The 19359-nt window shown below is 55.2% G+C and overlaps 1 protein-coding gene across 1 annotated transcript; it reads left to right on the top strand.

Moving 5' to 3' along the window:
• Positions 1 to 2815: 2815 nt before the first annotated feature.
• Positions 2816 to 19005, top strand: LAMC2 (laminin subunit gamma 2). Its single transcript, XM_058809011.1, has 23 exons — positions 2816 to 2891; positions 6689 to 6877; positions 7063 to 7192; positions 8061 to 8159; positions 8616 to 8752; positions 9192 to 9314; positions 9425 to 9614; positions 9966 to 10078; positions 10348 to 10566; positions 11349 to 11528; positions 11983 to 12216; positions 12427 to 12563; positions 12844 to 12994; positions 13116 to 13321; positions 13591 to 13670; positions 13996 to 14130; positions 14886 to 15030; positions 15242 to 15391; positions 15857 to 15971; positions 16059 to 16258; positions 16802 to 16960; positions 17048 to 17147; positions 17356 to 19005. Exons 1-23 carry the CDS (start codon positions 2816 to 2818, stop codon positions 17604 to 17606), a joined length of 3519 nt encoding a protein of 1172 aa, XP_058664994.1. The 3' UTR covers positions 17607 to 19005.
• The last annotated feature ends 354 nt before the right edge of the window (positions 19006 to 19359 follow it).

Raw genomic sequence — 19359 nt, 5'->3', positions numbered from 1 at the left:
TCTCTGATTTTGCACACTGTGAGGAAATCCCAGAGGATTTCCCCCTGGATGATGTGGCAGATCTGATGGGCCCTTGCAGGAGGAGGCTTGGGGATGCAAGGGCTGACCCGGGCTGCAAGGACTCACAGCATCATGGTGTTCATCTGGCATAAGTCACAAAATGGGTTTTCTCCCTTGCTTACATTAGTAAAACCATCAGTCCAGAGTTTTTACACACCCATCACTTTTAACCAGCATCAGAAAAATTTAGATTATTATGTTGTTTCAGACTGGTTCTGGAGTGGTTAATTCTGCCACAGCCACATCCTCAAGGACTGATGACCTTGTGAGCCACAGTGGTCTGCCTGCAGGAGCAGCTTTTTTGCCTCTGTGGGAATGAACATGAACCATCTTCAAGAAGGACTTTTCTTGTGTTGCAGATTGAAAGACAGGTTTTCCAGTGAAACAAAACTGCTTCATTGCAGTGTCTGGTGAGCAGAGCTGTTCTTTATGCCTCCCTTTGCTTACACTTTTGCTTACTCTAAAAGATGAGACATCTCTGGTGATCCTGTTGGTGTGAGACCTTTTCTAAGGGGTGCTGGCATAGGTTGCAGTGGGACATTTGCTCTGTGGAGGCTGGTGGGCAGCTGCTCGTTCCAGATCAGATGTGTTTAGAAATTCAGGGCCCCAGGAAATACATTCTTGGTAGTCTCATGGCATGTGGTTTGCAGAGGTCCTGTTGAAGCATAGGCAGGTGGCAGGGTGAGAGTAGTCTGAGTCAGCAAGCAGAAATGACTGAGGAGCGAGCTGTCACGGCCTTGTTTGCACAGGTGGGGTGGCAAGGGTGACATAAATGGGGAAACACAGAGGAGACAGGGGAAAGGCTTCCTGCTAGGGAGGGCTGGTTTTCCAGGAGAGAAGTCAGCCAGGGATGTGGTCTGGGTGAGGTCTAAGGGAGCTGCTGTTGTGGACCACGCTGCTGGAGATGCCTTTCCAAGGAGAGGGGTGTCAGCAGGAAGGAAGGACCAGCAGAGGTGGTGTGGGCAAGTGATGTACTTAAGAAGTTTACTCAGAGGTATGAGTGGGATCCTAAGAACTGCTGAATTAGTGGGAACACCATAAATAATTTTCTCTCACCTAAAAACTAGTAATGAAAACCAGATAAAAGAACCTCAGATGCCAAAGCCCACCACACCACTATTACTTTTGGGGAGCTGTGTTCCTTGTTGTGAGCTATATTAGGATCCAGCAAGTGAAATGAAAAGGAAACCTCCTGTTTATAAAAGTTGACTCAAGCAGCAGAGGCAGGTACAGTTGGCAAAGGGAGGTGCAGAGATGTGGTGTGTTTGGGCTGGCTGTGCCCCTGAGATCACCAGGAGCCAGAGGAAAGCCCTGTGAGTCAGCTCCAGGTGTCTGCAGTGTCTGGAGGCTGTTGGGCAGTGCAGGAGGTTCAGACAAGGAGCTCACTGTTAATCACCCTGCTCTGTCAGACCTCAAGTGAGCAGCATGTCACACCTGGGATTGAGTTTGAGTCCCTAGTGCAGAAGGGGACCTAAAAGGCAACGTGTGTCTCTGGGGATGCACTTGTTGGGTGTTTTCATTCTGTTTAAAGGACCGCTCACAGTCACTTGTGACACAAGGAGTCTCATGGCATTGGGCAGGGGAGCTGCTGTGATGCAGCACGAGGGCCCATCCCTCACTGTGCCCCTCTGATGTGCTGCTTTCACTGGGCAGGAGGATGTGCTGGAGTCCTGCTTGTCCTGATGTGTGTGGGATGTGGAGAACCCCTGCCTCCAGATTGCTCTGTTTCCCTGTAGAAGTGGTCATGTCCTCCTGCAAGGCAAAGGCAAGGAGTGAGCTGGAACTGGCCTTCATGCCCTGTGTGGCTTGTCAGCTGTCCTTGAGAGCAAAGTGCTAATGGACCTGGGACTGTGGAGCCTGGCATCTTCCTGGCCCTGTCAGCAGCCTCAGACAAGCATTTCTCCCCACTCTGTCTCCTCTCCTCATCCTTCTTCTAGCGTAAAAATAATGTAGTGGGTGAGGCCAAGGACCCATCTAAGCTGACTTTCCATCTCGGGAGCAAAAGTGGACAAATATGTCTGATGATTTTCACCTCCAGCTCATTTCTAGGTCCGGGGATTTCCTGAACTTGATGGTTATCTGGTAAAGCCCAATCAGGATTTGTTTTCTGGGCATTTATTTAAGCTGTTCTTGGGTCTCTTTGCATCCCCAGTCCTGCTAGTCACCTGTAAACGAGCAGGCTGGCTGGCTGGCTGGACCTGGCTTGGAGCAGGCAGCCCCCATCCACCCTCCGCAGGTTCCGTGAGCTCATCCTGCTCCACTTTGTTCCCTGCAAGCCTCTGGCGTGCCCGGACAGCCCGGCCGTCCCCAGCCAGCCCCGCGGCGGGGCGGGACGGGCAGGAGGGTGGGCAGGAGCTGCAGGGGGGTGTGATCCCCGCAGGAGGATGGGCAGGAGCTGCAGCAGTGTGTGATCTCCCCAGCAGGGTGGGCAGGAGCTGCAGGGGGGTGTGATCCCCGCAGGAGGGTGGGCAGGAGCTTCAGAGGGCTTTGGTCCCCCCAGGAGGGTGAGGGGGCTCTCCGGGGGTGCTCGCAGAGGGTGCTGTGCCCGTCAGTGCCCCTGTCCCGCTGGGGCCGGGCTCCCTGCGCTGCCTGGGTTGGGCTCTGCCGTGAGTCACGGCCGCTCTTCCTGTTGGGAGTGACTCAGGTGGGGCAGCGATAAAAAACGCCCCAAAAAAAGGCACGGAGCTGGCAGCGGGTGCGGAGCCCGCCGGGACGGGCCCTGCTGCTGCTGCTGCTGCTGCTGTGGGCACCGGCCATGGCCCAGCGCTGGCTGCTCCCCCTGGCCTGCCTGGCCCTGCTGCCCGCGGCCCGCGGCGCACACGGGGGACAAGGTGAGCCCGGGGCCGGGGATGGGGATGGGGCTCTGGAGCGGCTTTTCCTGCCCTGCTCCCGCCGCTGATCGGCTCGGAGCTCTCCATGCTGGAGAGGGCCGGGAGCTGGAATCTGGCTGGGGTGCGGGACACCCTGATGGGGCACTCTTCCCCTCCTGCCTTCGGGATTGGTACTGGATCTGAAGGTGCTTCTTAGCTTTCCTCCGAGGTTAGTTTTCCTCCACCATAAATAATTTTGTCAGTTTCTGTCAGTTTTGTCACTGGCATCCCTTTTCAATAACTCATTTGTGTGCAGTTACCTTCCTGCTGTCGGTGCAGGGCTTTGCTCCCAGGTGGGATGTGGGTGTGGGCACAAGCATCCCCCAGGCGGTGGCTGATCTGCCCATCACTGCTGGAACCAAATCCTTCCCCAAGCCTGGGGAAGAGCATCCAGAATCCAGTTTGCTGTAATAATGTGGCGGTGTTTGGGTGTTTTGTGAGTCTGTGGAACTCACAAAGTCCCACAGTCCTGCTGCATCCTAAGAGAGACAGGAGTCTCCTGCAGTCCACAGCTTTAAAAATGCAGATCCTCTGGGACATGCAAAGCTCATGGAGTGCAGAGTGTCACGGAGGGAGATTTAAACCTGTTCAGCCCAGTGGTAATTCAGCTATTTGAATTTCAGTTTCATTGGCCTGTAGTCTGGAGATGGGTATGTTTGGCCAAAATCAGATTTTTGCATGTATTTTGTAAATACAGTGTGATTTTGTAAATACTAAGTGATTTAATTTTTTTTTCACCCCAGTACTGATGTTCTGAAATAAGCTTTCTGGGCTCGAAGTTAAATTTTATTAGTTTTGAGTTTGGTGCAATGGGAAGTAAGTGCTGAATAAGTGTTTTGGTTTGGGTTTTTTTCAAAAGAAAAAAAAAATCTGTTTTGCTGTACACACTACTTGGGTTAATTATTACATCACCCTAATTACATCTACATTTTAAAATACTGATATCAATTCTTCCTCCGCTCCTTCCTGGCAGTGTGTGGGAAAGTGCTGCTTTCCCAGGGACTCTTGAACCCGTTTCTGTGTGTATGTAAAGCCAGTGGTTGGTAACAGCTGTGGTCTTATGGTGCAGCATAAAAATTCAAGTGGGTTCAGTGGTGTGACTGAGTGTGCTGATGGAGCCCCAGGCAGGTGTTCCTGCAGTGAGAAGCTGTGAAGGTGGGCACTGGGGACAGCCAGCCCTGGAGCAGCAGATGGCACAGCCTTGGGGTCACTGTCCCAGGAGCAGGGAATGGCTCTATTGACATGGAGCCTTCACTGCACGCAGAGCTCTGTCCTTCTCCTGATGGAGGGAGGGATCTTTGCAGGCTGGCTCATCTGTACAGGGCTGTCAGATCCTCACAGACCCAGGGCCACCCTCATTGCCTGGTTTTGTGAATTTAAGGTGACAGTTTAGGAAGCCTGAAGCTGCCTGTCTTCTTCTCCAAGGCTTTCTGATGTCAGAATTCATCTGAGCACAGCCATCAAGCACTTTTCATGCTTTCTTCTTGGGTGGGAGCTGGGAGAATGACATCCTGCTGAGTGTGTGCCATGGATCTCCTGCATCCTGACATAGCACTGAAGAAATCCAGCTGCAAAGCTTTTCCTCCAAGGGAACCTGATCTTTTCCATGGGTGATCTCAGAGCAGAGCCTCGGGGCACCTGGATAGAGAAGTGATCAGTTGGTCCTCATGCTCCAGCAGCTCCTTCCTGCTCCATCTTGTTATCAATTCCAGTGCCTTGCTCTAGGTAAGGATTAGCCTGCCTGAGCTGCTGGGTTTCTGGGAGAACACCAGGAGCAGGCACTCCAGTGCAGTGGTGGCACTAACTTGCCACAGTGCCATAAATGGCTTTGAATCAGCGAGACACGAATTTATTCCAGGGCTGGAGAGCTGGTTCCTGACATGCTGCAGCAGCAGAGAAACACTCCAAGAAAGGTTTTCCTTCCTTGGGGGAATGGTGCTCATGCCTGTAATTTAGCAAGCCAGTAAATCCTCTGGATTGCGTAGGGTGATGCATGGGTGGAGTTCAACTCAGAGATCCTTATTTGTCCTTCCAACTTGAGATCTAGCTGGAGTGTAGAGGGATGGGGAGTGGGATCAACCCAAGTGGGATCTTTCTGCTGCAAAGGTGAGCACAAAGACTGAAAGAAAGTCTCACACTGCTGCTCTCCAGTGGTCCTTTGTGTTGTCCATGCTCTTTGGTCACTGGTGGTGCTCTCTGAGGCTGGAGTTGCTTTCCCAAGCCCTGGAGGCAGGAATTGTGTACCCACAGGTCCCCTCCCCGCAGGTTAGGCTGGTAGAAGATCTCCTGAGCTCGGTCTCAGACTCCTGCAGCCAGACTGGGAGGGAAGAGCTGTGCTTGCTGGAGCTGGAGAAGCCTCTCTCGCTGTTTGCTGGCGCATGAGGTCAGCTCTCCCTTGGCAGAGGCTCCCGAGTGCCTCCCTCGGAATGCGGCGCCGATGGGTGTGTGGGAGGGCGGCGCCCAGGTGTGAGCGGGGAGCAGGAGGCTGTGCCTGGCCCCAGGAATCACAGTGCAGAGCACAGGGACCTTGTGCCCTGCGGCTGAGCTGTGCCAGGACAGGGCTGGGAAGGAGGAGGCGGCTCAGTGTGTACGGGCACAGGACACTGTCTGTATCCGTGCAGCAGGATTCTGCCCGGTTTTGGGCTGTCTCCCCCTCCTGTGCTCTCAGAGGTGACCTGGGCAGGGGTTGGGTAGCTGGGAATGGCCTTTCCTCTCCCAAGCAGTGAGTAGAGCTCCTCAGAGGGAGGTTGAGACACCCATGGCAGCATCAGGTTGGTCTGGAGCAGTTCCTCAGCAGGCTCTGTGCCCCTGAGTACCTGGCTTTTCCCTTGGGATGTTTATTTCTCCTGCCTGTCTTTGCCAGCCATTCTCTCATCTGTGCCTGGTCCCCTCAGTGATCCTGAGGAGCTTGTCTGGAGTAAAGGTCCTCAGCATTAAATGTTCCAGTTCTGGCCACTGAGGGACTGCCAAGGAGGTGCAAGGTGGCTACAAGGGAGCAGCTGGACAAGGCAGTGGGGTGCTGGAGCAGGCACATCTGGTGAGATGCCTGAGTCTGATGTCCAGAGGGATGATCTGTCTTGGCTGCAGAGGAATGCAGAATCTCACGCCTGTTCCTCCTGCCATCCCTCATGCAGCAGTGTGGGAGCTGCAGCTTTTCTTCACAATGAGGGAGGGTGGAGTCCAATCCCATCCAAACCTTTTTTGTTAATCCCCCTTGTGGCTGGCACACTTCCACCAAGCTCCTTGGACCACAGACCACTCCCCATCACCCTGCACTGCAGACCTGGCTGGGGGGACCTGGTGGAAGTTGGTTGAGCTTTTCCTACTCAACTCACTCCTGGCCAGGTGAAACAAAGGATAACTTCAGGAAACTTTCCCTTTTCTTATAAGTAAGGTTGCCTGTGCTTTTCTCAGGACAAGACTGGGTTTTTTAAACACCTCTGCTTATTCAGTGTCCTGGTTGTTGCAAGACCTGTGGAAGGATGGAGAACAGCCCTGGTAGTGCTGTTGTGTGGATTGCAGCTTCTTGGCTTGGGTCTGTCCATCCTCAGCAGTGAAATGGGGCATTCCTCCCCCGTGTGGGGATGTGGACATGGGTGGCACTGGGGTGGCTGATGGACACAGACACGGGGACAAGCACAGCAGCTCGCTGTGGCAGGGCAGGAAGGGGAGGTTTGCAGCACCTGCACCCTGCTCCCTGCCCCTCAGGGTGGGACTGCTGCACCACCTGAGACGCGTCTCTACTCTCCTCTCCGCAGTGTGTGACTGCAACGGGATGTCCAGGCAGTGCATCTTTGACTGGCAGCTCCTGCGGGACACGGGGAACGGCTTCCGCTGCCTGGGCTGCCAGGGCCACACGGAGGGCGCGCGCTGTGAGCGCTGCCAGCAGGGCTTCTACCGACAGCACAGGGGGCTCTGCTGCCTGCCCTGCCTCTGCCACCCCTGGGGTACGTGCACAGCCCTGCCTGGGCTCTGGGGCTCAGGGCACCCCCTGGGCAGGGCAGGCTCTGAGCCCCTGCCTACCAGAGCACAGGTTTCAAGACCCACCTGCCCTCTGAAGTAATTGCAAACTCTCAGAGTGGTGTGGGTTGGAAGGTGCCCGTCCCAGCCTCTCCCTCCTGTCTCCCTGCAGGTTCCCTTGGCCCACAGTGTGACAGCGATGGCCGGTGCAGCTGCAAGCCTGGAGTGATGGGGGACAAGTGTGACCAGTGCCAGCCGGGCTTCGAGTCCCTGTCCGAGGCAGGCTGCAGGAGGAGCGGGCAGTGAGTGCTGCCACCATCGGTGCCATGGGGCCAGAGGGAGGGCCAGCCTCCAGAGCTCTCCTGGGGCCTGTGCTGGCTGAGAACAGCCCCTGCAGGGGGAGCAGGGCTGGTTTCATAGCAGCTCGTGTTTAAACTTAAGCCAACCGTGCTAGGAGAGAGTGGCTTGAGTGAGGCTGGGCCTCCCTGTCAACCTGTAGGGCTTGGTGTCCTGCCACACCATCAGAATCTGAATTGGCCACTCTCTGAGGCGATGGCTTCATTGCCCAGATAATGCACAACAAGCTACAGCCCTGTAAAACAAAACCTGCCCATAGTGGGGCCGCCTCATGTTGGTGCCACTCACAAGGAGATGTGTATGCAAAAACCAACCCCTTTCTTTTCATGAAGCCCTGTTTAAACACCTTTAGAAATGTTTCTGATCTGGCTTCCTCAGCTGTGTCCTCTTCTTCCTCACCTCAGCCTGCCATTACTCCTTTGGGGCTGCTGGCAGGCAAAGAGTGTCGGGCTGCCTGCAGTCCTGGCCAGGCCTCCTGCCCAAGCCTCCCCGGGGTGCTGCTGCTTGCTGGAGCTCAGCCAAGCTCTATTAAACTCAGCCAGGGTTTATTAAGCTCTGTGGAGCTTCACTTTGAGCTTGTGGGTGGGTCTGATGCTCTGGGATGCCCTGTAGCAGTAGCAATGGGCACTGGCTCAACCTGGCACCCACAGAGCGGCAGATTCTGGAAAGAGGTGGCTGTGCAGCTTATTTCCCCACTTCTTGCATGGGAATGGTATCTGGGAGGGTTCTCTGCTGTCTCGTGTGGCAGCAGAAAGCACTGGCTCCCAGGCCAAGCTGGAATGCCAGGTAGAAGTTGGTGCTGTGCCTTTGCAGGAGCCTGCAGTGTGAGTGTGACCCCGCGGGCAGTGTGGGCGGCTGTCACTCCGGCCACTGTGTCTGCAAGGAGAGCGTCACTGGGGAGCTCTGCCAGAGGTGAGGGGCTGGAGCACGTGCTGGACACTGCCTGGCACTGCCTCCTTCTCTCTGCAGTCACTTCCCAAGTCCACCAAGCCTTAGAATGGTTGGGGTTGGAAAGGATGTTAGAGCTCATCCCATGCCACCCCCTGCCATGGGCTGGGACACCTCCCACTATCCCGGGTTGCTCCCAGCCCTGTCCAGCCTGGCCTTGGACACTGCCAGGGATGGGGCAGCCACAGCTTCTCTGGGCAACCTGGGCCAGTCCCTCAGCACCCTCACAGGACAAATTCTTCCCAGTATCCAATCTAGCCCTGTCCTCTCTCTGGTCAAAGCCATTTCATGTGCCCATCTCACCAGCCCAGTGATGACCTTAAACCCTGCTGATGGCTGTATTGCATCACAGGGATGGTTGTGTGGGCCAGTAAAAGGAGAAAATCACTTGAACATTGTCACCTTCTTGCATTTTCCCAGGTGCAAGCGACACTTCTACAACCTGGATGCCAGAAACCCTGCAGGATGCTCCCCCTGCTTCTGCTACGGGCACTCGGACACGTGTGTCAGTGCGGACACCCACAGTGTCCACAACATCACCTCCACCTTCCAGCAAGGTGAAGCCCAAGCAGGACATCCCCATGGCTCCTGGCCATGTGTACTTGCCATCCCTGCTCTTTAGTGGGCTGGAGGAACCACGTGGATCCCAACCCTGCTGGAAGTCAGCCTTGGGCTGTGCTTGCTCCTTGGGTGCTCATCCATCCTGCCTGTGGCTGCAGCAACCTTGCTGTGATGGCATGGCTTGGTCACAGGCAGAAGTATAGTCCAAGGGTTGAGGGGAGCATAGAATTTCTTCATTATGTCTTTCCTGCCACTTGGAAAGAGGCCTCTGTGCCCAGCCAGGCTGATTTACAGATGTGTGGGCACAGGGATAACTGTGCCCAGAGGTCAGGGTGGGAAGCTGGAGAGCTTTGATAAGACACAGCTCAAGAAAGTTGCTGGAATCCTGGAAACACCTTCCCTCTCCACACTGACTGCTCCTTGTTTGTGCTCCAGGTGCTGAGGGCTGGCGAGGGGTCCATGAGAGCGGCTCCCCAGCCCAGCTCCAGTGGTCCCCACACCACCAGGATGCCTTCATAGCAGCAAGGACATCAGAGCCAATATACTTCATGGCACCTGGTAGGTGTGGGGTCAGTGGTGGCCAGAGTGAACCCTTGCTAGCGCTGGTCCCATGAACTGAGCCTTTAGGAGGAAGGAAAGATTTTAAGCCTTTGATTTTCCCTCTGCAGCGAAATTCCTTGGGAACCAGCAGCTGAGCTATGGGCAGACACTCTCCTTTGGTTACCGCCTGGACCGGGGGGGCCAGCAGCCATCCCCACACGATGTGGTCCTGGAGGGACACGGCCTGAGAGTCACTGCCCCCTTCCTGCCCCAGGGAGAGGCCCTGCCCTGCGGTGTCAGCCACGTGTACACGTTCAGGTAAAGGGGGAAGCTGGGGTGCTTGGGGCAGGGGGAGCAAGAATGGCTGAAGCTTCAAGGAGGTCCTGGATTCAGCTGTGGTCCCTTGGTGGTGGTAAATGGCTGCCTGGTTTGGGCTGGGTGCATCTCAGGTGCTTCTGTCCTGGATAAGGAGGTTACTTTGTGAGAGGGGCAGGAAAAAATATGGCTTGAGCTTGGGTTGAGTTCTCAGCTCTGGATCAGTTGCATGCATGGACATCGTTGCCCAAACCCTTGAGCTCCCAGGTGGCAGATGGGTGAGGAATGTTGTGTTTTTCGGAAGAGACATCTCAGTTTTTTGAACCAGTTCCACGTCCCCCCTCTCCCTGGCAGGCTGGATGAGCACCCCAGCAGCAAGTGGAGCCCGAGACTGAATCACTTTGAATTTCGCAGGCTGCTGGGAAACCTGACAGCCCTCTGGATCCGAGCCACCTTTGGAGAGTACAGTAAGTGCAGAGGGAGCTGACAAGGCTGGCTTCTCCTAGTTGGTGGAGATGGATACACCTTTGCTAGAATTTATTAAAAGATAAAAACAGTAAGTGCTCCAAGGGGGCAGAATTAAATAGCAAAGAGATTGAGCAGGATAGCAACAGATGTGACTGCTCCACTTGCTGTGGGCACTGCAGTGGAATGTGCCCCCTGTGCCGGTGCTGGCTGTGGGGCCGGGCGGGTGGAGCCGCTGTCCCCAGGGGTCACTGTCCCTACTCCCCTGCAGGCACCGGCTACCTCGACAATGTCACCCTGATGTCAGCACAGCCCGTGCCCGGTGTCCCGGCGCCATGGGTGGAGCGCTGCCAGTGCCCGGCGGGGTACCACGGGCAGTTCTGCCAGAGCTGTGCCCCTGGATACCGCAGAGACATCCCCAGCCAGGGGCCCTTCAGCTCCTGCGTGCCCTGCAACTGCCAGGGGGGAGGAACCTGCGATTCTGACACCGGTAAGAAACGCCAGCTGTGCTTGTGGACTGGATGGGAATGCAGAGAGGCTGCCTGTGTCCTGAGAATAGGGCTGTGGGGAGCTGAGATCACTGGGTTCACAGAAATTTCTTCATGGAAGTGTCATTAGATATTGTAAGGGGCTGCCCAGGGAGGTGGTGGAGCCATCATCCCTGGAGGTGTCCAGGGAGGGACTGGATGTGTCACTCAGTGCTCTGGGCTGGTTGACAAGGTGGGAATCTGCCACAGGTTGAACTCAATGGTGTTGGAGGGCTTTTCCAGTCTTAATGAGTCTGTGATTCTGAGATTCTGTCTGTGATCATAAATCTGTGACTTGGGTCTGAAATGTGGGGAGCATCCAAGACAAAACTCCCCAGTGTCTGGAAGCACTGTGTCAGATGCATTTGGAACAAATTGGATGCATTTGGGAGAGAGAAAAACCATCTCCTGCTGCCCAGATAGCAGTATTTCTTCACTGGTGACTTCTTATTTCAAAGTTAAGCATGGCAGTGCCTCAGGCTGGATAGAGCTTGAGCAATCTGGTTTAGTTGAAGAAGTCCTTGTCTGTTGCAGGGCAGTTGGACTAGATGACCTTTAAGGTCCCTTCCAACGCTAACCATTTCATGATTTTATGATGTGCACGATGTGGGCATGCTGGGGATCTGAAGAGATCTCATGGAGTTTGCTGGACCGTGGGTGCTGTTGTTGCTGTGGCTGCAGAGCTGGAGGATGTCCCACCGGAAGTGTAAGCAAACTGCCCTGAGCCCTCTCCTTGCTCCTCCAGGTGAATGTTACTCAGGAGATGAACACGTGGGCAATGGTGCCAGCTGCCCCTTCGGCTCCTACCGGGACCCCCGGCAGCCCCACAGCTGCAGGCCCTGCCCCTGTGGGCCCGGCCAGGGCTGCTCCGTGGGGCCCGGTGGTGAGGAGATCATCTGTGACCACTGCCCTCCTGGAGCTGCTGGTAATTCCCTTTTGCTTCTGCTCTGCCTTTTCATACAGGTGTGCTTGGAGTGGGCAGATTCACACCATCCTCTCAGCCCAGCTTATCTGTGACACTGCCCCTCCTGGGGCAGTGGGGTGTCTGAGCCCCAAGGATTGGCTAAACACACCGAGATCTCTGGGAAAAGTTCTCCTCTAAATGTAACATGCATGGAGAAAGGATGGGTAGGAGAGGGAGTGGAGCAAAAAATAAGGAAAAAAAAAAAGAATGACTTGTAGAAGGTAATTTGTGGCACCCAGTTTTCAAGAGCATGTGTGGGGCATTGTGTGTTGGCCGTGGTGGTGCTGGCAGCAGAGCAGCTGTGGTGCCAGCCCTGATGGGGCTGAACACCCCCATTTATGTGGGGCACAAGCAGCGAGTCAGCTTCTGCCTCCCAGGCACAAGCATTACCTTCTGCCCATGTCTCCTTTGCCAGGTGCCAATTGTGAGTACTGTGCTGATGGCTACTTTGGAGAGCCAGCAGCTTCCCAGCCCTGCCAGCCGTGCCACTGCAATGGCAACGTGGAGCCCAACGCCGTGGGTAACTGCGACCGCCGCAGCGGAGAGTGCCTCAAGTGCCTCCACAACACCGCTGGCTTCTACTGTGACCGCTGCAAGGATGGCTTCTTTGGGAACCCCCTGGCCTCTGACCCCTCAGACAAGTGCAGAGGTGAGACCCAGGTGCTGTCTGAGCTGGGGATGAGGAAGAAAAGCCATGAGTGACTTTGGAGTGGTTTGATGGGAAGGAGGATGCTGGGAAGTGGGAATGGTGAGCAGGAACCAAAGCACAGGGCTGAATGGTAGGGGAAAAGCAGGGAGAGATGTGCTGTGGCTTGAGGTGGGGCCGGATCCCCTGAACCTGTGTGACTCTGACCTGCAGCCTGTGACTGTGACTCGGTTGGTGCCGAGCCCCTGAAGTGCAGGAGTGACGGGAGCTGCATCTGCAAACCTGGCTTTGAGGGTCCCCGCTGTGAAGAGAGTGAGTGCCCAGCTTGCTATGGCCAGGTGAAAGAGCAGGTGAGCATCTGTGCCAGCCCCAGGGCCACTTAGCAGCAAGGAGTGTTGATTTGCTCACCCTCAGGGTCTCCTGTCTTCCTCAAGCATCTGCTCGTGGTGCCAGTGAAATGTGAATTCAAGCTTTGGTTTTGTACCTGATTTAACTGATCCTTTGTGTCCCATCCTAAAATGAGCCTTCATTTTGGTCCCTGTCCTCAGGCCTGACTGTGGCCCTGGATTCCCCCTGGCCTTTCCCCATGGGGTTAGTGTGCTGCTGGCTGATGCCTGTCTGTGGTTGCAGGTGGAGCTCTACCTGCAGCAGCTGGCACAGCTGGAGCTGCTCCTGTCAGAGGTGCGAGCTGGCGGTGGGACCAGCCAGGAGCTGGAGGGGAGGATGCTGGAGGCTGAGGAGATGCTGAGGACCATCCTCAGGGAAACCCTGAGCCTTCAAGGTACCACCTGCCCACCGCCCTGGGATGGGGCCATCTGGGCTGTATCAGGGAGGGTTTGCTGCCTGGGCCTTTTTGCACAGCAACGAGTTTTTCTTCAGCCTTTCTCTTTCCTTCTCTCCAGCCTCCGACAGGTCTCTGGAAGGCCGTGTGGCCAGGATGAAGGGACAGGGGTCCAGCTCCCAGAGTCGCCTGGATGAGGTCAAGGCAACAGTGGAGAGCCTGAGGTCTCTGGGCAGGCAGTATGAGAGGCAGGTGCAAGAGACACAGCAGCTGCTGGAGAGAGCCAGGCTGGACCTGGATCGCAGCGGCGCTGCTCTCCTTCGGGTGGTAAGAGCATCCCGTGTGACACACTCCTGGTTCAGCTCAGGGATGGAAAACATCTACAGAGAAAGCAAGGATTTAAAGGATTACAGATGTTGTTTCGTGAATGTGGGTGTTCTGGTGGTCCTTTCTTTGGGGCCAGGACTTTAAGAGGAGCTGGCAGGAGTCTTTGGGGGCGGTGGAGGTTTAACTTGCTGTAGTTGCCTCTTTCACTGCCAAATTGGATGGAGAGCAGGGAAGAGCACTCACTCCTCTCTTCCTTCCTCCCTCCTCAGACCATTCCTGCTTCAAGCTTTCCCGGGGGTTCCAATCAGTTCTTGCTGCTGGCCCAGGAGGCTCTGAGACTGGCCAACAGGTGAGTTGCTCCCACTGTTACCAGCCCTGGAGCAGGGGAAGATAAAACTGCTGGACTGTCTTTGCTGCCCTATAGGCTTATCCTCAGCTGCCTTTGAGGATGTAACTGGATGTGATTTAGAAGCATCTTTGGGATCAGAGTTTCCCCTTGGATATGCAGTTGGAACAGAGAGCTTGTGCCCTCCCCAGAGCAAGCCAAATACAGGTCACCTTCACAGATGTGCTGTTTCTCAGGGGGGTGAATCAGTGAAGGCAGCAGTACAGGAAGATGGTGGAGGAAACCTGGGTGTGAATCCTTTGTGACAAGCCCCCTGTGTGCTCTGCAGGCACACTCAGGTAGCCAATGCCATTGACCAGGCTGCCAGGGCTGCACGGGAGGATGCACGGCAGGCGCTGGAGCTGCTGCGCGCGGCCGCTGGCGGAGAGGGCACCGAGGGCTCCCTGCCAGGGCTGCCCAGGAGGTGAGCACTGCCTGCCTTGGCCTCTGTGTCTCTGTGTGCACCTGGGGGGGAGCGGGGCATGGCCAAGAATCCAGGCCACCTTCCCTGCCTCCCCATCTGAGCTGCAGAATGGGCAGCTGGAGGCAGGGAATTCACTGGTGTGTGTGAGGGGTGCAGATGGAGGGTCAGCAGCTCTGTGGAGGGTTTGCTTCCCACCTCACAGCCCTCAATGCTCCTGAGGTCCTGCCTGCAGCTGGGCAAAGCATCACCACATGTGTGAACAGGCTTCTGGGGATGATTTCCACATGTGGTTGAAAATCTGGGCTGGGTTTAGCCCAAGGGAGAATTTAAGCCCATGGTGTCTCCTTTGGTCAGACTTGGCCTCTCCAGAGGCCACCACGATGGTGCTGGGACTTTGCACACCATGGGTGGGATGTGAGCAGCGGCCTTGAAGGAAGTTAAGAGATTAAACAGGGATGTGCAGGAGAAACATGCAGTGGTAGGGCAGGGATCAGCAGAGCCACCATGGAGCCTGTGAGGGTTCAGCTGTATGAAACAAGCTCTGATTTTGGAGCAGGAGTAAGGAGCCAGCAGATGCCCTGCTCATTGGAGGGGCTGGGATGCAGGAAATGTTTGTAATGGACTTTTTACGTGTGATAAATCTGTGTGGAGCTTTAGGGAACGTGAACAAGTCAATGCAGATGGTAGTATTAGTGCTGGGGTGGGAGGCTGGCAGCTTGGCTGGCACCAGGCTCTCCAACCTCACATCTGTACAGGTATGAGGAGCTCAAGTCACTGGTTGGAGGCCTGAAGGCTGATGCTGATGGAATGGCCTCCAAGGCAGACACGGCTTATCAGGGCAGCCTGGTGCTCCTCAGCTCCCTGTCCCGCCTGGCAGAGATGGACATCACCTCCTTTCAGGTGAGGGCTTCATGTCTGTCAGGCCTGGAGATCCCCTTTGGCTCTTCCTGATGCCCTCCCTGCTTATCCTGCCACCAGTTCAGCCCTTCCCAGGGCTCCATCCCTGTTGGAGAGCCCTAGATAGGCCTCTTCCCACCCTTTCCCCCCTTTGCCTCTGGTTCCTGGTGGGCCCTGGGGAGATGCTGGGGGCCTCACTGTGTCTGTGTTTCAGGAGGAAGCCTCGAGGCTGAAGCAGGACTCGGGTGCCCTGCTGGCCCTGGTGGACACGTCCCTGTCGCAGTACCGGGGCCTGCGGGGCCGCGTGGGGCAGTGGGAGCAGGAGGCCAAGGAGCTGCTGCAGGGGCAGGAGGGCCACAGAGCGGTAAGAGGCTGCCCAGTGAGGGCTCATCCCATCCCCAGCAGGAGCTGCAGCCTTGGAGGTGCCTGTGGCCCCACCATGTCCTTGTCTGGCTGTCAAAGGCAGCTCTGCCTGCCTGGTGCAGGATTGGGCCCTTCCTTGGGGCTGCTGAGCTCAGTGTGGGCAGGGAGCTGATGGTGCAGGGTCTCACCTGCATTCTCCTCAATGAAAGGCAGGATGAAGACCTGCTCCTGCAAAGATTAGAGCTAAAATGACTCAGGGTAGAGCTGGAGCTGGTTGAGGAGCATGGGCACAAGCTTCTGATGGCAGATCAGCCTGTGGTGGCCTTGATTAAGGGGCAAGAGCAAGCATTTGGGAACAGACTCTTGAGTGTCTTCCAGCCCAGCTCCTCTCAGACTGCTCTGGGACTGTGTGATGCTCCCATACCATGTCCTTCACCTGCCCTTTGTGTCCCTTGGTGCATTGCAGAAGCTGACACAGCTGCTGTCCCGAGCTACCCTTGCCAGGAGCACAGCCCTGCAAGCCGTGAGCACTGGCAATGCCACCTTCTACGAGGTGGAACAGATCCTCAAGAGCCTCAAGGGTAGAATCCCAGAAACCCTTCATTTTCCTTTCCATGTGGGATCTCACAAAGGTACTATGGCTTCATTTCCACATGTGTTTCTTCCAGAGTTCAACCTGCAAGCAGGTGACAAGAGGAGGCAAGCCAAAGATGCCATGAGGAGGCTGCCCATTATCAGCAGCATGGTCACCACTGCCAGGGAGAAGACAGACCAAGCCAAAGGGATCGTGGGCAGAGCTGCTTCTGAGTCCAAGGCAGGCAGCAGTGTGGCAGAGGAGGTGACAGAAATCACCACAGGGATCCAAGAGGTGAGGATGGACTCTGGTGCTATTGCTGGCAGAAAAGGATTGGGAAGGGGAAAACTGTGGAATAAGAGGAGATGGTTGGCAACCTCTTGGTGGACCCCTTGGGTTGATTTTTGAGCTGAAGTTTCTCTACAGTGGGTCCTGCAGATACAGTTTGGCTGTAGGTGATCTCTGCAGACACATTTCTTCCATGAGGATCTCTGTGGCATCTCACTGTAGCCACCTTTCAGTGACCAAGGGGATTTTTTTACTCCTGCAGCCAGAGTCACTCTCAGGCTTGTGATGTCCCAAAATGGTGTTTGTGGATTCACCTCCCCGATGTGTGCTGTAATTCCCCAGGGATTTGCTGATGTGTGGGGGAGGGATTGAGCCATGAGCATAGAAACATCTCTGGAGATGTTGGTGGGAGAACATGAGGACAGCTTGTGATCTTTTGAATCTCTTGTAGAAGGACCAGTTTCTACCAGTTCCCTATTAACGTGCACCCAGAATGATTTTGGTTGTGTTCTGCCCTCTAAAAGTGCTTTTTCCTCAACACAACCCCAGGAGATTGCCCGGCTGAGGGAGGAAGCCAACAAGACAGCTGATGGTGTCCTGGCCCTGGAGAAGGCAGTGGCCACCTTGCAGCTGGAGGCCAAGGAAGTGGATGAAGCATTTGAGAGGAAGCTCACTGAGGCTGAGGCAGATGCTGCTGCCATAGAGAAGGTGGGTTCCCATCTCCCTTGCCTTGTCTCCTCCCCTGTTGATTGTGGGCCTGATTGCACCTTACAGCTCCTGCCTTTCCTCCTGCAGACAGCTCAGGAAGCTCAGAGAGTCCACGACAAGGCTGGCCAGGCAGGGGCAGCTGTGCAGCAGGTGCTGAGTGCCCTGGAGGAGCTGCTGCGGCTCATGAGTAGGTTTTGTGACGTCTCTGTGGGGTGTGGATGGAGACAGGTCCCCTCTGGGGTCTAGGCAGGGCTTCTGGGAGTTTAGTGGGAAGCTAGATTATGTGATGCCTGTGAACAGGCTGGGCAGCAGGGTGGGGATGAAGTATCTGGGAAGATCTAGTCCTCAGCCTCCATGCGTGCTTTCCCATTCCTTGTTTTCCTTCTGTGCCAAAGACCAGCCTGGTGCTGTGGATGAGGATGGCCTGAGGCAGCTTGAGGAGAACTTCAGCAAAGCCCAGAGCAGAAGCAAGCAGCTGAAGGAGGAGATGTCAGAGCTGGAGCAGACAGCTGCCCTGCAGAAGGCCCAGGTGCGTACGCTGGAGAGCAGCATCGATGGCATCCTGGCTGATATTAAGAACCTGGAGGATATCCAGAAGAGTCTTCCTCCAGGCTGCTACAACACAAAAGCCATTGAATTGCCCTGAGCCAGCTCTGGAAGGGCTGCAGCACCTGCCAGGCTGAAGGCAGGAGGGCCTCCCCAAATCTGGCAGAACTGGCTGTGTTTGTTGTGTTAAACTGATCCTTACCCTCAAGATCAGTGTGGCACATGAAGTTCACAATGTTCCGCTGGCCCTGGAAAATCCCTAAGTTTTCAAAGTGCTCCGTCCCTTGCTCATGGGAGGAAGGAGACTCCTGGTTTGTGAAGGTGCTACTGTCTGAAGAACAGCCCATCCCTACAATATATCTCTGAGTGCAGGGTTAGGTGTCAGCCTGGTGAGTTTGCACAGTTTGGACCCTGAAGCTCATAGCTGACCGGTTCCCATCACCTGTGGCTGCCCTGTCCTGGTCCAGCACACACATAGTATGGGGTCTCTGTCCATACTTTTGATACTGCCACCACCAGCTCCTCCTCCTGTTCTCCATGGGGTTTCCTCACCTTTGGCAGTGACAGGGAGTGAGCAGTATGAGAGGCTGCTGGGAGAGATTGAGTTCCGAGTTGTGGCACTGGTGATGCTTCATGCAGTGTCTCCTCCCAGGCTGGAGTCCTCCCCTTGCTGGGGGTGGTGCTGGCATTCTGTTGCTCTTGTACCTGAGAGCCCCATCCCATTCTGCTGCAGTGCCTGTAACCTGATTCATTAGTTTAAAAATACTGAAGATGTCTTGAATGTGTCTCCACCTCTGATTTGGTGCTGCCTGTCCTCCCCCACTCCCTCATGGTTCTGCATGTTTATCAGAGGCCACCATCACCACTAAAGTAGCTCTCCACAGGGGTTTCCCACTGTTCACCTTAACAGAGCTTGGATGAGGCAAAGACCACAGTGCTCCCTTCACTGCAGCTCTCACGTGGGTCCAGCTGCATTCTGGGGCACTGCACACTGCTCCCACCTCCCTTCAGATGCCATGCAGGGGGAAAAAGTTTCAGGGGAAATAGGTGCCACCAAATGCTGGAAGCTGAAGCTCTGCTGGACCCCTGCCCTGTGTGCTGGTGAGAGAGGAGGTCCCAGATGGAGGACACTGGGGACTCACTCACCCCTCCTTATCTCTCAAGTCTCTGATAAAGTGGTATCTGATAAAGCACCATCCATGCTTTTGCTTCATGATATACTGAGTATTATGTCTGCTTTACACTTTTATTTAAGTGAGATGTATTTTAGGCCCTGGCATGTGTCCCTTCTCCTGTTGTACAGCACAGGGACAGCTATTATGGAACCTGTTTTTCCATGAACTGGCTTTTTTGAAAGGCAGGTGTAGGCACACGGTGTGTGGTGATTGTGAATGGGCTGGCCCAGCCTCATCCCCAGTGGGCGCAGCTGTGAGCAGCAGGTGAGCAGCACTGACAGCAACGAGCCATGGAGTGCCCAGGGGCACTGAGCAGCCACCAAAGGGAACAGAGGGCACACAGGGGCAGGGCACCAACAGGAGGGGATAAAAGGCTGGGCTGGAGAACAAGAAGGGTGGCTGCTTGCAGCCTGGTGTTATTCTGTACGGGTTGAAGCTTTCTCAAATTGTATGGTGATATTCTGTGTACCATGGCTGTCTCAGCTGTGACAGGTAAGAGGTCAATAAATGATCAATACTCTTGGCTAGATCTTGCTTATCACTTTCTTTTTCAGGCTTCCTCATTTGGGGGGATTTGGCCATGGGTTATCCCAGCAGTGCAGGCATTTGCTCTCTTGTTCTGACTCAGTCTTGGGACTTTTTTAAAATCACACCAGTAATATCTCTGTTTTGTTTTGT

The sequence above is a fragment of the Ammospiza caudacuta genome, chromosome 7 (genome assembly GCF_027887145.1).
Source record: "Ammospiza caudacuta isolate bAmmCau1 chromosome 7, bAmmCau1.pri, whole genome shotgun sequence".
NCBI lineage: Eukaryota > Metazoa > Chordata > Aves > Passeriformes > Passerellidae > Ammospiza > Ammospiza caudacuta.
Note: the sequence above shows the minus strand (reverse complement) of the source record. Positions and strands in the feature narration are given on the sequence as shown.